Here is a 17,603-nt window from a genome sequence, read left to right on the forward strand (position 1 = left end):
AAAACACAAGTAAAATCGAAAGACAACCTTCAGACTGGGAGAAAATATTTGCAAATGATGGGACTGACAAGGGCTCAGTTTCTAAAATAAACAGACAGCTCATACAACTCAACAAAAAAGCAAACAACCCAACCAAAAAAAACCAGGCAGGTGACCTAAATATATGTTTCTCCAAAGAAGACATGCAGATGGCCAACAAGCATATAAAAAGATGCTCAACATTGCTAATCATTAGAAAAATGTAAATCAGAACTACAAAGAGGTACCACCTCACATCAGTTAGAATAACCATCATTTAAAAAACGACTACAAAGAACAAGTTCTGGAGAGCGCGTGGAGAAAAGGGAACCCTCCTATACCGTTGTGGGAATGTAAATTGGTGCAGGCACTATGGAAAACAGTATGGAGGTTCCTCAAAAACTAAAAGTAGAGCTTTCATATGATCCTGCAGACCCACTCCTGGACATATATCCAGACAAAACTGTCATTCAAATTCAAAAAGATACATTCACCCCAATATTCACTGCAGAACTATTTATAACAGCCAAGACATGGAAACAACATAAATGTCTATAGACAGATGAATGGATAAAGAAGGTATTGTACATACATACAGCGGAATACTACTCAGCCATAAAAGAGAGTGAAATAATGTCTTTTGCAGCAACATGGATGGACTTAGAGATTATCAGACTAAGTGAAGTCAGAAAGACAAATACTAAAATATCACACAAATGAACTTATCTATGAAACAGAAACAGACGCACAGACATAGAGAACAGCAGACTTGTGGTTGCCAAGGAAGAGGGTGGTAGGGGAGGGATGGACAGGGAGCTGGGCATTAGCAGATGCAAATCATTACATATAGAATGGATAAACAACAAGGTCCTCCTATACAGTACGGGGAACTGTATTCAACATCCTGTGATAAATCATAATGAAAAAGAATATGAAAAAGAATATGAAAAAGAATGTTTATAGATGTATAACTGAATCACCTTGCTATATAGTAGAAATTCACAGGAAATCAACTATACTTCAATAAAATAATTTTTTTGAAGATATGCTAAGTGAAAAACCCAATCACTAAATAAAAACAACAAAACTCATGTTGTTTGATTCCATTAAAGTGGAATGTTCATGATAGGCCAATCCACAGACAAAGGAGGTGAGTGGTTGCCAAAAGCTGGAAGAGAGAGAAGCAAGGAGTGACTGCTAATGGATGTGGGGTTTCTTTTTAAGGTGGTGAAAAGCTCTAAAGTCAGCTAGCGATAATGGTTGCACAAGTTTATGAATATACCATAACCTGCCAAATTGTATACTTCAAAGAGTGAATCATATGGTGTATAAATGACATATCAAAGCTGTTATAACAAAGATGCTGTAAAGCTTTTACAATGTTACTTTATTATTTACTATATCTCCGGCATTGTTAATTTCAAAGTGGTTGTGAAATGAAGCTTAAGTCATCTAACATAAAATCTTTCATTTAGAAAAATAAAGTTTCAACAACATTTTTAAGGAATTTTGAAACTGGTCACATTAGACAAATTAAACCAAACCACATAAAGCATCTGAGCCACCAGGAAAGCCAGGTGGTGCTAATAGTAAAGAACCTGCCTGACAATGCAGGAGACGTGAGAGACCCTGGTTCTACCCTGGGTGGGGAGGATTCCCTGGAGGAGGACACAGCAACCCACTCAAACAGTATTCTTGCCTGGAGAAGCCCCATGGATGGAGGAGCCTTTGCGGGCTACAGTCCATAGGGTTGCAAAGAGTCGGATGGAACTGAAGTTGAAAAGTAATAACCTTAGACCTAAAAATGTGTTTCATGACTACAAAGCTTAGCTAAAGTTTTTGATAAATTAAAAACCTTGAAAAGTGAAAGTATTATCACATCGGTGTTTATTAGTCTCAAATGTTATGAAAAGAACTAAAGCAGTTTATTTGATTTGACTGAACATAGATTAATTACTTATCAAAACACAATTTTAAAATAGCAATGTTTAGAATGCGTTCCTAGTGATTTAGAACTAATTACCAAATATTGTTCTTTCGTTACATCCTAACATTTGTTTTATTAAGGTTTGCTAAACTAAACTCAACCATAGCATATTTCTAGCATATTTTTGATAAAAATCTGTCACAAACATACACTTTTACACAAATGTTTAAAATAGTTGTTAGGGTCATTGTAGCACTCTTTGCAATAGCCAAGACATGGCAACAACCTAAATATTCATTGACAGATGAAGAAAAAAGATGCGGTACATATTTATACAATAGAATATGACTCAGTCACAAAAAGTATAAAATGATGCCATTTGTAAGCAACATGGATAGACCTAGAGATCATACTAAGTGAAGTAAGCCAAAGACAACTATGATATTACTTATAGGGGGAATCTAAAAAAAGTGATACAAGCAAACATTTACAAGGCATAATTAGACCCGCAAACATAGAAACAAATTCGGTTACTAAAGAGGAAAGTAAGGGGGATAAATTGGGAGTTTGGATTAACATATACACACTGCTATATACAAGGTAGATAATTAACAAAGACCTACTGTACAACCCAGGGAACTATACGCAATATTTTTAATAGCCTATAAGGGAAAAGAATTTGAAAAATATCATGTATATACACGCATGTATAATTGAATCACTTTGTTGTACACCTTAAATTAATACAACATTGCAAACCATTTATACATCAATAAAAAATGAACAGCAAAAAAATAACTCCAATATTTCATAAAGACAATTGTTTGGGGTGGTCACAAGACTAGCAAATTCCAAGAATATTAGTCAACTGTCTCACTTCTTTCATTGTAAATTGAGTTTTCTTAGAAGAAATATTGTTTGGTTTAACTTGATAACTGGACATTCAATAAATGAGCAGATGGCATTCTTGGGAAAGCATGACAAGCAGAGAAGTCAAATCCAAAATAAGTGTCTATTCCAATAAGGAAAAACTTGCAATGGAAAAGGAGTGCAAAATAAGAAAAAAAATAGTTATTAGGGAATGCTTACATCATATTTCCCAGGAAATAAATTTGTTATGTAGGAAGTTTATTGTAGAGTATAGTATGAGTACACTTTTATTCTCAGGAGTAAAAATTGTGAGGCATTAAGGAAGCAGGATGGATGAAAGAAGTTAAACTGTAATGAAACTTCAGGAATAGCCTCAGCAGAACCCACAGAAGCTTGAGAGCTGGAATGGTCCTTCAGAGCTGTCCCAAATTAAGGTAAGAAGCCTGGATTTTTGTACCCTTATATTGACCAGATGCTGGGAAAGACTGAAGGCAAAATGAGAAAAGGGTGGCAGAGGATGAGATGGTTAGATAGCATCACTGACTCGATAGGTAAGAGATGATAGCATCACTGACTCAGTAGACATTACCGGGAGATAGTGAAGGACGGAGGAGCCTGGCATGCTATAGTCCACCAGGTTGCAGAGTCGGACACGACTTAGCACTAAACAACAAAACTGACCAGACGTTGGACATAGGCTAACCCTGGGAGTGGGCATATCTTTGGGTAAAGTAATTCCTTTCATCTTGGGGAGGGATTAGGTATGAACCATCAACAGGTACCACATCTGCCAGCTAAAGAAGCGAGTGATTTGGTCCAGAAGGGTGTATCTCGACATGGGGTCACAGCATCCACCACCGTTCACCCCCACCACGGCTTGGATTCAGTTGGTTTGCATAAAGCATTTGTTCCATAGGGGTACAGCTTCCACGGGGTTCTGGCTGGTCTCTTTCCCTTGGGAAACTTACGGGATAAACATTGGTAGGATGATCCCACTATAGCAGTTGATCTCAAAGCTGCAGTGAAGGCATCTTCTTCCTCTAACACATCTCAGATCCCCCTCTCCCTTGGCTAGAACTTCTGCTAGTCTAGATGGCTTACCTACTCAGGTGACCCAGACCCTTGTTACTATAAATCCCTGCTCACTATGCTCTCCTCAGAGCACTTATTCTTTACTGCCAAGTTAGGCGGGAGAATACTAAAAGATGCCCAGGGGACCAGGTAAAACAAAATTTATTCTTTCCTTCTCTACTGTGTAACAGCAATGCTGCCTCCTGGTGGACTGGTGGTATCTGCAATACAGTTGAAAAACAGCTAGGTTCATCAATCAGGGAAGCCAGCACTTAAAAAGTCTCCACACTTTCTCCATGTGTCTCATGTATGGCTATTGATGTTTTGAGGTATACTAAGCAGACATGTGCTTTCAAATTGCAGTCTCCACTTCTTTTCTACATAGTGTTGACAATCAGAATGCCAACATATTTTAAAAGTTCTCCAAAAACAGGGAATCTCTTCAGGAGGAACATCTTCTCATGTCAGCTATGCTGTTTGAGGAGCAAGTCAGTCACATTAACTTTCTTCTAAAGGAGTAGCTTCCTTTTTAAACGGGCCAAGGAGGGAATTTCATTCCACGTGAACTATCTATCAGTTTCCCCATAATTAGGATGGATATTCATTCAGCCAGGTTCAGTTCGGTTCAACCACTCAGTCGTGTCTGACTCTTTGAGACCCCGTGGACTGCAGCACACCAGGTCTCCCTGTCCATCACCATTTCCCAGAACTTACTCAAACTCATGTCCACTGAGGCGGTGATGCCATCCAACCATCTCATCCTCTGTTGTCCCCTTCTCCTCCCACCTTCAATCTTTCCCAGCATCAGGGTCTTTTTCTAATGAGTCAGTTCTTCACATCAGGTGGCCTAAGTATTGGAGTTTCAGCTTCAGCATCAGTCCTTCCAATGAACACCCAGGACTGATTTCCTTTAGGATGGACTGGTTTGATCTCCTTGCAGTCCAAGGGACTCTCAAAAGTCTTCTCCAACACCACAGTTCAAAAGCATCAATTCTTTGGCGCTCAGCTTTCTTTATAGTCCAACTCTCACATCCATATGTGACTACTGGAAAAACCATAGCTTTGACTAGATGGACCTTTGTTGGTAATGTCTCTGCTTTTTAATATGCTGTCTAGGTTGGTCATAGCTTTTCTTCCAAGGAGCAAGCATCTTTTGATTTCATGGCTGCAGTCACCATCTGCAGTGATTTCGCAGCCCAAAAAATTAGTCAGTCACTGATTCCATTGTTTCCCCATCTATTTGCCATGAAGTGGTGGGACTGGATGCCATGATCTTAGTTTTCTGAATGTTGAACTTTAAAGCAACTTTTTTACTCTCCTCTTTCACTTTCATCAAGAGGCTCTTTAGTTCTTCTTCACTTTCTGCCATAAGGGTGGTGTCATCTGCATATCTGAGGTTATTGATATTTCTCCTGGCAATCTTGATTCCAGCTTGTGCTTCATCCAGCCCGGCATTTCACATGAGGTACTCTGCATATAAATTAAATAAGCATGAGGCACCCCAAAATACATCTTAAGATAGCCAGCATCCGTGTCCATGCCTTGTTCTTAGTCCCTCAGTCATGTCCGACTCTTTGCCACCCCATGGACTGTAGCCCGCCAGGATCCTCTGTCCATGAGGCTCCAGGCAAGAATACTGGAGTGGGCTGCCATGCCCTCCTCCAGGGGATCTTCCCAACCCAGGGATCAAACCCAGGTCTCCCACGTTGCAGGCAGATTCTTTACCATCTGAACCACCAGGGAAGCCCACGAATATAAGAGCCTATCCCTTCTTCAGGGATCTTCCTGACCCAGGAATTGAACTGGGGTCTCCCGCACTGCAGGCGGATTCTTTACCACCTGAGCTACCAGGAAAGCCATACTGGTTGTAAATATTTGTCTATTGCACCTGCAGTTTGATCATTTAAAAGGTAAGTTGTAGATACAAAGTTCATCGGTGTTTTTGGCTCCAAAGCAAAGAACAATCTGGAATCTATAATATAGAACTTACGACAGCACTGACCTCAAGTTTACCTCTGTTATTGACTTAAATGCTCTGGTACACAAGAGTACTTGATTTCTTCTTATTTTTTTTTTGATAGACTGTTATCTACTTCATGCTAAATCCAACACTATGTTTAATTTCAGATTTTGTCCGACATCTATTCCAGTTACTGATATAAAACAAAATCCACTCTTGACTGACTCTGTTCACTCTACATGTTGCTCAGAAAAATTTTTGTAAATAGGATGATTAACTAGCCTAAATGGGAACAAATATATTTTTTTATCAGCTCTTTTAAAATATGTAGACATGCAGGAATGCAAAAACATTACCTCAATTAGGAAAGCAAAAAGAAAGTTAAATTGGAAAAAAAAATTATGCAATGTTATATCCTAATAGTCCAGAGTAAATTCTTTTCTATTTACTTAGGTTTATGAAAAAGACCCTGATGCTGGGAAAGATTAAATGTAACAGGAGAAGGGGGTGGCAGAGGATGAGATGGTTAGATAGTATCACTGAGTCAGTGGACATGAATTTGAGCAAACTCCAGGAAATAGTGGACAGAAGAGGCTGGCATGCTACAGTCCATGGGATTACAAAGAGTCAGACACAACTTAGCAACTGAGCAAAATGAACAACATGGATAAAGCTATGGGGGATGAGAGTAATAAGGTAAAACAGAATGAACTAAGAATTTATTAGCAACCTAATTTAGATTTTGTGCTTCTCTCAATCTACATGCTCTATAAGACAAAGCAATATTTTGTTCCCCTGCTTTCACCTGGAGTCTGAAAGTGTGGCACATAGCAGATGCTCAGTAAATATTTCAGACTAATATTTTTGTTGCTCATCTGACACCCTATAATTGCAGTCAACTTCTTTCTCTCTTTCCTTTTTGAAGAACTTGTTATCCCCTTCCCTCCCTTGTCAGGCCCCTCTTCCTTCTTCCCTTTATCTTCCTTTAGGAAAAGATTTCTTCTCCTTTCCCTTCTCCCTTCAAAGTATGTCACGGGAAGAAGTTTAGGAGATACTCAGGGAATGTTCCGTAAAAGACAATAGAACCTTTACACATGACTACATTTGCTATTCTGCCTCTCATGTTTTACATTTTTAGTTAGGAAGCCCTGAATTGACACAACTTTAATATTTATTAATGTTGTTCTGCTGTGGGTCTCATATAATTAAGAGAAAGAATCCACAACCGAAAAACATTTCCATCCAGCCCTTGTCTGACTGTGCATCATTTGTAAGAGAAACTGACCAATTCCAGTTCCCCGAGGCAGTCTGTGTGGATAATCTGAGGTCAATATGCATTAGCCTTAACATAAGACTGTAAGATTCCCTTTCCATTTCCAAAGAACTAAGAGAATTGCTTTCCTCTCAAGAGGTGGGTCTGCCTACAAGGTAAAAGCAATAGAAACAAGCTTTAATGCAGCCTCCTGTCCTTCCTGTGGGGACGACTGGAAGGGCTCCCCAGCCGTGCAGGTTTACTCCATGCTAGTCGGGCTGGGAGTGCTCAACGAGGGAAGGGGTGGAGTTCATCAGGCAGCCCGAGCATCTCCAAGGAAACCAGGATCCTCAGGGGCACAGGGACATAGTCCCCGACCACCTGGCTCAGGCTGTCCTGAGACATGGCCGCTAGACGTACTCTGCTATCAGAGGGGCCACGCACAGTCCTGAGAAGAGGACGGACATTTAGGAGCTGGTTCCCCGGGCACCCAGTCATCATTTAACAAGTCATCACAGATATCAATTTTACTCTTACATTTCAAATATAATATTGATGCTGAAATTCAGACTGGGAAAAAAAATGTCAAGCTCCATCTGGCAGCAGAGAGTCTGATGAGGACGAGGGAGGCATGCTAACAGAGATAAATCACAGCTTTCAGAGCTCTCAGATGAGAGTATGCTCATTTCACATCATCCTGCCTCCCAAACCTCATCCCTACCCACCCCAACTCCTGCCGGGGGTTTCAGTACTTCGAATTCTAGTTGTTATTTAGCTGCCTATGTGATCTTGAATAAGTTGTTTCTTTGAATCTCAGTCTCTTCATCAGTGGAATGGGAATAGCATTCCCAATCTGGCCCACAGATATGAAATAAGTGATGTAAGCAGAGGACCTAGCAGAGGCTCTAGTAAATTCTAACTAAATCCAAAATCTCACTCTAAAGGGTAAAGTCTTAGAAGACTAGAACTCAAAAATTAGAAGCCTCATTCTATTTTCCACATAAAGAAACTTGTCTCTCAGTTGCCCTGACACTTTATCAACACATGTTAAGAAATAAATGATTTAATAGTTTATTAAATGAATGACTTGAACATGCATATCATTAGTCTTACTTATAAGTTCTTTTTTTCAGAGAATTAGAAGGCAAAAAATGTTGCTACACTGTATAATGTTAAATCATACATCTAGCTTTAACATCCTATGCTGACACAGATATTAATTGTATAAATAATCATTTAGTCTGCATTTCCTATTAAATACGTCAACTAACTTTTTGGCCATTTAGAAATATTATTACCAATGTTTTAAGATATTACATCATCCAATAAGAAGTATTCACTGCTTCCGTTTTAAAGAGTGATATAATGCCATAGCCCTATGTGCCACCAAACAGGTAACAGTGCTGCCTTATAAAGGGAAAGAATTTTAGCCAAAGGTTAATAATCTTTCTTACTTGACTTAGAAAGCCAAAGTTGAACCTATGTGACAACTGCTGGAGAAAATGTAGTAACTGAAGCATAAGGATATTGTTTTAAATTTTTATATGGTTTTTAAAAATAATTACCACACTTTAACCTTCTCTATCCCACAAACACACAGTTTTATTCTATGAACTCAGCTTAATTTAAATTATGGGTGTAATACATAACATAATCAGGGCTTTTCTGGTGGCTTAGACAGTTAAGAATCTGCCTGCAATGCAAAAGACCTGAGTTCAATCCCTGGGTTGGGAAGATCTCCTGGAGAAGGGAATGGCTACCCACTCCAGTCTTCTTCCCTGGAGAATTCCATAGACAGAGCAGCAGGGCAGGCTACAGTCCATGGGGTTGCAAAGAGTTGCAAACTAACACATGATCCATTTGCCTTAACTCTGCATAGCACTAAGATGATACTGTATTTTTATGAGAACCAAATTGTGACCAAGAATGTTAAAGCACTTAAATGCACCATGCTGTGACACTTTTAAAATGGTTGATCCTTTCCCTCTTTGAGAATTGTACTTGATAATGGAGCCTCCTTGTGGGGAGTTAATAGTACTTCAGTCATGAAATCACAGGTCAAATGTTATCTTAATTTTTTCCTCATTCACAGTGGGAGCATCTATAGTAGTGCTTCCAAGAATATATGTATTTCTGGTGAAGCCCTGACATGCGGAGGTCGGCAGGAATTGAATGACTAATAGGGAATGGCGACCTCTGCTATCTCTCCTTTGGCTTGTCTATAGTCCTTGTAGCTAAAGGTGAAGCAGAGTTAACAAGGGTTAACAGCACTTTTTTTTTTTAAGTTAAATTGACTGTTAGATTCTTTGGCAAGAAAACAAGGTGACTGACAACTGTTGACTTTTAAACTGGACCACATAGTGGGAGCCCTGCCAATGCAGGAAGCATGAGACAAGGGTTCAGCCCCTGGGGTGGGAAGATCCCCTGGAGGAGGGCAGGGCAACCCACTCCGGTATTCTTGCCTGGAGAATTCCATGGACAGAGGAGCCTGGTGGGCTACAGTCCATAGGGTCGCGAAGGGTCAGACATGACTGAAGCGACTTAGCAAACACACATGCTTTGAGGGAGAGGTGCTAGCCATCTGGATCACCCAGCTCAACTTCGTGAACAAACATGATTAACAACTGTTAGATTCTGGTGGCTTGTGTTTCTTCACCAGTATATAGGGAGATTTAGCTGAAGGAGGAATACTCAGGGACAAGAGTGTTATGATATAGAATTATCCTCTACTCCTTCACTCATGTGGAGAGGATAAACAGATAAGGATATTAAAAATTATCTGAATCCAAGAGAGCAAACGCTAATATAACAGTATGATTCAAAGGTAAGACTGACATACACTTAAAAAAAAACTGATAAAAATTCAGTTAGACTACTCAGACACACAACTTAGAATTCCTCCTATGGTGTTATATTTTCAGGGGCCCAGGCCAGTAGCCCAGACCTCACTCAGAGACACCGGGACAGAAAAAAATACCTTCAGCTGACAGTCCCTGACACACAAGGGTGCACTGCAGTGAAAAACAGGTGGAATAACTGGAATTAGCAAGCCAGAGTATAGAGAAAAAGGATGTGATGGAGGGAGACAGAAGTCGGCACAGGGATTCGTCCACAGATATTTGTTATAGAACTGGGGTATAAATATGTAGAAAAAAATTGCCATGAGCCCTAGGGGAGGGTGACTATGGTCAAACTGGAGATGAATGAATACAGATATTTGAAATCACACTAGATTGGATGATGTTGGAGCTATAGGCAAACCAGAGATGGAGAGATTTCATGGAGCATATTGGGCATTCATTTAAGACAACAGAGAGACTATAACTTGCCATGAAAATCAGGTCCCCAAATAAGAGTCATATCCTAGGATTAAGGCCACAATTATAGAAGACTAGCTCAAACATTAAAAACCAATTCTGAAAGGATCTAAAGGGCCACCAATAATTTAAGTAAAATTTCCTTCAAAGGAAAACAAAGTTTTCATTGTTTACAATGTACTATCTCAATGTCAGACATATAATTTAAGATAACTAGACAAGGGGAGAAAAAAAACAGAGAGAGAGAGAAATAGCAACCATAATCCAGGACAAATTAAACCAAACTATACAGACTTTTGTATAGCCCGGCTGTTTAAAACAGCAGATAAGAACTTTTAAAAGCACCTATTATAAATATGATTCAGGACTTAAGAGGCAGACATAGCGAATGAACATGTGGAGACTCTAAGAACTAAAAATTCTATTTATTGCTACAACTTATTTTTTCTATTTTAGAACTTTATATGGAGTCCTCTAGTATGTCTCTTTGATATCAGATTTTTTCTTTTGGCAAAATGTCAGGCATTCATCTATGTTATTGTGTGGCAAGTAGTTTATTGTAAACTACTATAAGTAAACAGTGAAGTAGTTACATGCTTACAGCCAAATGCAGAATCAGGGACTGCCATAGTTACAGGTGTAGACAGATACACTAGTGTTTTCTTCACAACTCTTTTCCTCAAGAAGTATAGCAAATTGTGATGAAACTTTTAAAAATGGTGAATACTGCTTGATAAAAATCTAAAATATATATTTTTATATATAAAATAGTTGTACTTAAACTTTTTAGATTACATGAAACCATGTTTAAAAACTATTTCTATGAAGAGTGGATCAAAGTTATAAAATTACACAATGATTAATAGATTTGTCAGCTATTTCAATGTTTGATGAAATATTTGATAATTATGTGGGATATGGGATAAATCTTCCCAAGGCAGTATTCTTATGTTTTGTGGGACAGTTAGCATTCCTGAACACTGCTCAATAAGTGTTAGTGACATTGTGACACCCAAAATAGCCCCACCCAATTTCCAAAATGCCCCCTTGGAAACTGGTAATATTCCTAATAATAACAGCAATTCTATCTTTTCACCATAGTCCTAAAACCATCAGATTAACGCATTTCTTTAAAATGTTGAAAAGATCAAGGTAAAAGACGAACCGTAAATGAGGAGAAAATATTTGCAAAAGATATGATTAAGGACTATTATCCAAAGGACTTCAAAGTCAATAAGAAAAATGGATAACTCATTTTTTAAAAACTGGACCAAAGATCTGAACAGACACAAAGAAGATATCCAGATGGCAAATTAAAACATGAAAAGACAATATACATCACTGGTCATCAGGGAAAAGCAAACTAAAACAATGAGATAAGCACATACCTATTAGAAGGGTCAGAGCCCCAAACGCTGACACCACCACACACTGACGAGGATGTGGAGCAACAGGAACTCTCATCCATTGCTGGTGGGAATACAAAATGATAGAGCCTTTTTGGAAGAGAGTTTGACAGATTCTTACTAAACACACTCTAATCATACAATTCAGCATTCATGCTCCTTAGTATTTACACAAATAAGTTGGAATCATATGTGCACATCAACAATTGCTCAGGGATGATTCGAGCAGCTTTATTCATTATGGTGGAATCACTCACCTAGAGCCAGACATCCTGGAATGTGAAGTCTAGTGGGCCTTAGGAAGCATCTCTGCGAACAAAGCTAGTGGAGGTGATGGAATTCCAGTTGAGCTATTTCAAATCCTGAAAGATGATGCTGTGAAAGTGCTGCACTCAATATGCCAGCAAATTTGGAAAACTCAGCAGTGGCCACAGGACAAGAAAATCTCAGTTTTCATTCCAATCACAAAGAAAGGCAATGCCAAAGAATGCTCAAACTACTGCACAATTGCAATCATCTCACATGCTGGCAAATGCTCAAAATTCTCCAAGCTAGGCTTCAACGGTATGTGAACCATGAACTTCCAAATGTTCAAGCTGGTTTTAGAAAAGGCAGAGGAACCAGAGCTCAAATTGCCAACATCTGCTGGATCATAGAAAAAGCAAGAGAATTCCAGAAAAAAAATCTACTTCTGCTTTATTGACTATGCCAAAGCCTATGACTGTGTGGATCACAACAAACTGTGGAAAATTCTTAAAGAGATGGGAATACCAGACCACCTGACCTGCCTCCTGAGAAATCTGTATGTAGGTCAAGAAGCAATAGTTAGAACTGGACATGGAAAAACAGACTGGTTCCAAATTGGGAAGGGAGTACATAGGCTGCATATTGTCACCCTGCTTATTTAACTTATATGCAGAGTACATCATTCAAAATGCCAGGTTGGATGAAGCACAATCTGGAATCAAGATTTCTGGGAGAAATATCAATAACCTCAGATATGCAGATGACATCACCCTTATGGAAGAAATCAAAGAAGAACTAAAGAGCCCCTTGATGAAAGTGAAAGAAGAAAGTGAAAAAGTTGGCTTAAAGCTCAACATTCAGAAAACTAAGATCATGGCATCCAGTCCCACCACTTCATGGCAAATAGATGGGGAAACCGTGGAAACAGTGGCAGACTTTATTTTTGGGGGCTCCAAAATCACTGCAGATGGTGACTGCAGCCATGAAATTAAAAGATGCTTGCTCCTTGGAAGAAAAGTTATGACCAACTTAGCACATTAAAAAGCAGAGACATTACTTTGCCAACAAAGGTCCATCTAGTCAAGGCTATGGTTTTTCCAGTAGTCCTGTATGGATGTGAGAGTTGGACTATAAAGAAAGCTGAGCACCGAAGAACTGATGATTTTGAACTGTGGTGTTGGAGAAGACTCTTGAGAGTCCCTTGGACTGCAAGGAGACCCAACCAGTCCATCCTAAAGGGAATCAGTCCTGGGTGTTCACTGAAAGGACTGATGTTAAAGCTGAAAATCCAATACTTTGACCACCTGATGCAAAGAGCTGACTCCTTCAAAAAGACCCTGATGCTGGGAAAGATTGAGGGCAGGAGGAGAAGGGGATGACAGAGGATGAGATGGTTGGATGTCCAGTTCTAACTGTTGCTCCCTGACCTGCATACAGGTTTCTCAAGAGGCATGTCAGGTGGTCTGGTATGCCCATCTCTTTCAGAATTTTCCACAGTTTATTGTGATCCACACAGTCAAAGGCTTTGGCATATTCAATAAAGCAGAAATAGATGTTTTTCTGGAACTCTCTTGCTTTTTCAATGATCCAGCGGATGTTGGCAATTTGAGCTCTGGTTCCTCTGCCTTTTCTAAAACCAGCTTGAACATCTGGAAGTTCACAGTTCACGTACTGCTGAAGCCTGCCTTGGAGAATTTTAAGCATTACTTAACTAGCGTGTGAAATGAGTGCAATTGTGCGGTAGTTTGAGCATTCCTTGGCATTGCCTTTCTTTGGGATTGAGATGAAAACTGACCTTTTCCAGTCCTGTACCAATGCTGAGTTTTCCAAATCTGTTGGCATATTGAGTGCCGCACTTTCACAGCATCATCTTTCAGGATTTGAAATAGCTTAACTGGAATTCCATCACCTCCACTAGCTTTGTTCGTAGTGATGCTTCCTAAGGCCCACTTGACTTCACATTCCAGGATGTCTGGTTCTAGGTGAGTGATCACACCATCGTGATTATCTGGGTCATGAAGATCTTTTTTGTACAGTTCTTCTGTGTAATCTTGCCACCTCTTCTTGACATCTTCTGCTTCTGTTAGTTCCCTCCCATTTCTGTGGACCCTAATGCAATATGCTTGTTGTTCTTTTAAGAAGGGGATAACTGGAGCACATGGGCTTCCCTGGGGGCTTAGCAGTAAAGAATCCACTTGCCTATGCAGGAGACTAAGAGACATGGGTTCAACCCATGGGTTGGAAGATCCCCTGGAAAAGGATATGACAACATACGTCAGTATCCTTGCCTGGGAAATCCCACGGACCGAGGAGCCTGGTGGGCTACAGTCCATGTGTGTTAAGGCGCTTTAGTTGTGTCGGACTCTTGGCAACTCTATGGACTTAGCCCGCCAGGGTCTTCTGTCCATGGGATTCTCCAGGCAAGAATACTGGGGTGGGTTGCCGTGCCCTACTCCAGGGGATCTTCCTGACCCAGGAATCGAACCCCACATCTCTTCAGTCTCCTGCATTAGAAGGTGGGTTCTTTACCACTAGTGCCACCTGGGAGGCCCTTGGAACGGTAATACCACCACTGTTAACACTGCAATATATTTACAGAAATATATATATATTCTAGTCTTTTCCTGTGTGTGCATTCATTTAAAAAGTAGGGTTACACTGAGCATTCAGTTCTGAATTTTGCTTCAGTTAAAATTATGAGGATTTTCCCAACATATTAAATGTGCACAAAACAATTCATGACTATATTTCTTTGTATAAACATATCATTTATTAACCAGTTATCATTGGATGTTTGTTATTCTCAGTGATAACAGTGAAAATCATCTCTAAATCTCTGCCCATATTTGTGAATATTTTTATAGATTGAGCAGTGGAATTGCTCAAATGACACATTTTTTACGTATCTTTCCCTGATTCTGTCTGGTAAACTAGCTGACCTAAGACTTGGTTTGTAAAGCTCAAGAAGATTCCAGGCCCCCAGATTTTGTTTACACAAAAATGCACTGTTTCTGAGAATGCTCTTAAACTTGAACTTCCTCACACTCTATTTCAAGTAAAGTTAGTTCCTTAGCAAGAGCTTCAGGACTCTCTGCTTAAAGGCCTGTCCATACCACCGATCAGAACCTGACCACTGCTCTGAAGTTGGGGAAAAGAGTGGGTTACTTCTTTGGGGGTACCTGCCTCTTTTGGAGTTATACCCCTCTATAGGAGCAGGGCAGTAGTGGAGACAGTAGCCTCTAATCTTCTCTAGCACAGAGTCTCTGCCCTACCAACAACCTGGGTGAGGACAATCACGTGCCAATATTCCCAGCACGCTGCCCCGAGGCTAAGCACCACCCTGTGAATGGGGAGCAGCTGGAAGAGAACTCCCAATCACTGTGGCCGCAGCACTTGGGACTTGGTCTCTGCAACATGTAGCTGGAAAGATGAGAAGTTCTTGTCACCTGCTCCTCCCAAGAAGCTACCGCAGTGCTGGACTGGGAACTGGGGAAAGCAGGAGCCCTGGGGTCTTGGCTGTACTCACCTGAAATGGAGTTTCTGTCGCAGTGAGCTGGGAGAAGGAGTGGGTTATAATTCAAGTTCTACCCACTGTTGCTGTCCTGAGTTCTAGTGGACTTTCTTGCATAAACGTGTCTTCATTTGCTACATGCTCTTGTTACTGAGCCAGGTTCATCTTGCCCAACTTACAGCAGGTGAAATGCTGAGACACTGAGTCGTGTAGCAGGGACAGGGTTTATTCGCATGGCGGTCAAGCGAGATGGATGAAGGAATCGCAAACCCGCCTCCCCAAAGGCAAGGGCGCGGGTGCTCATGGGATAAGGAATAAAGAAGCCGGGCAGTCCGAGGTGCGGGGAGAGCGGGAAAGGTCATTGGGAAAAGGCGCAGTGACTGTCTGTAACGAAGACAGGTGTAACTAAGCTGCAGGCACCTGTAGTTCAAACGTGTAGGTGCTTAGCAGCATCTGAGGGTGGAGTTTTCAGCCATCTGACAGCAAAAGGTTACAGAGAGGACACTAGAGCATGCCCAGGTGGAGGGCTGGGGGTCCTCCCCAGTCTTAATCAGCTCAGCTCAAACTAGATGCAGCCGACTCCAAGTTTCTGGAAAATAACTTGGGCCAACATCTTAGGCCAAATGTTGCTCAGAGGACACGCAAGTCTTAAAATGAATTTAATTCGTGAAGGCAGATGAAATGAATTTGACTGACCGTTACCCATCGTTTTGCTCTTATGACAATCCAAAGACTTCAAATGGTTGCTTTTTAAATAATTTTCACCAGCTACACTTGTTTCACTGAAGAGCAGGCCACAGGGCTCTTCACTGCCATTTCTTAAGTAGAACCTCCAACATATACTTTATTTATCATTTTGATTTATTGACCCAACGATACTAAAAAGTTTCGAGTCACAGGGCTCCTCAAAAATATTAAAAATCAATGGAAAAAAAAACCAGCCTGAGATAGCATTATAGGGGTTGTCACAGCCCTCTTTTGGTGCTGAGATGTAGTCATACTCTTCGTGTCCAAAGAAGGGCTCTAAAGTTGGCTAAGTTGAGAGCTGTGTTCTCTCATATTCAGTTCAGTCTCTCAGTTGTGTCCGACTCTTTGCAACCCCATGGACTGCAGCATGCCAGGCCTCCCTGTCCATCACCAGCTCCTGGAGTTTACTCAAACTCACGTCCATTAAGTTGGTGATGCCATCCAACCAAATCATCCTCTGTCATCCCTTCTTCTTCTGCCTTCAATCTTTCCCAGCATCAGGGTTTTTCCAATGAGTCAGTTCTTCACATCAGGTGGCCAAAGTACTGAAGTTTCAGCTTAGGCATCAGTCCTTCCAATGAATATTCATGACTGATTTCCTTTAGGATGGACTGCTTGGATCTTTGCTGCAGTCCAAGGGACTCTCAAGAGTCTCCTCCAATACCACGGTTCAAAAGCATCAATTCTTCAGCGCTCAGCTTTCTTTATAGTCCAACTCTCACATCCATACATGACTACTGGAAAAACCATAGCTTTGACTGTACGGACCTTTGTTAATCTCTCAGCTTGAGTAGGGACAATTTACACAACTTTCTATGGATGTGACCAGAGACACACAGATGGGTACTTCAGTGGATGCAATACAGATGACCACTGAAGACTGACATTCACTGGGTCTTGGTGCTAGAAAACTCCATAGAGACTGGGCTTATTTAAACCCATCTTAAGTTTCTGCCATCTGGCAGAATAGGGGATTGGGGAAAATTGGGTTGCATAAAAGTGACTTTCTTGCACCATGAACATTATGGACTAGGATCTAGATCTGTAAAAGTATAGGCAATTCTTTTGACAAGTTTAGTTGAAGTGCAGGAGCAGATCGAGAAACGGGATGGATAAACTGGAGAGGTTTTGTTTTTTCCTTTTAAGTGAGAATGCTTAAGAACTTATGGGAAGGATTTGATTCAGCAGGAGAGGCTAAGGATACCACAAAACAGAGCCGATTGACAGCATGAGGTTCCTGAGGCTGGTGAGGAGACCAGACTATTTACTATTAGAAAG

General features: G+C 40.5%; 1 protein-coding gene across 2 annotated transcripts in view; it reads right to left on the minus strand.

Annotated features, from left to right (window-relative positions):
* Nucleotides 1-1,888: 1,888 nt before the first annotated feature.
* LOC110148600 (trans-L-3-hydroxyproline dehydratase) overlaps nt 1,889-17,603 on the minus strand; it is a 39,257-nt gene continuing 23,542 nt past the window's right edge. The window contains exons 6-7 of one of the 2 annotated variants that reach the window (XM_070469424.1): nt 11,804-11,885; nt 1,889-5,356 (exon numbers count right to left, since the gene is read on the minus strand). In XM_070469424.1, the coding sequence (XP_070325525.1) occupies nt 5,326-5,356; nt 11,804-11,885 (113 nt within the window). In that variant the 3' untranslated portion in view covers nt 1,889-5,325. The remainder of the gene's footprint in view (nt 5,357-11,803; nt 11,886-17,603) is intronic. The other variant, XM_070469425.1, reaches the window with a different exon arrangement.

Source organism: Odocoileus virginianus, chromosome 6 (genome assembly GCF_023699985.2).
Source record: "Odocoileus virginianus isolate 20LAN1187 ecotype Illinois chromosome 6, Ovbor_1.2, whole genome shotgun sequence".
In the NCBI taxonomy this organism is placed as follows: Eukaryota; Metazoa; Chordata; class Mammalia; order Artiodactyla; family Cervidae; genus Odocoileus; species Odocoileus virginianus.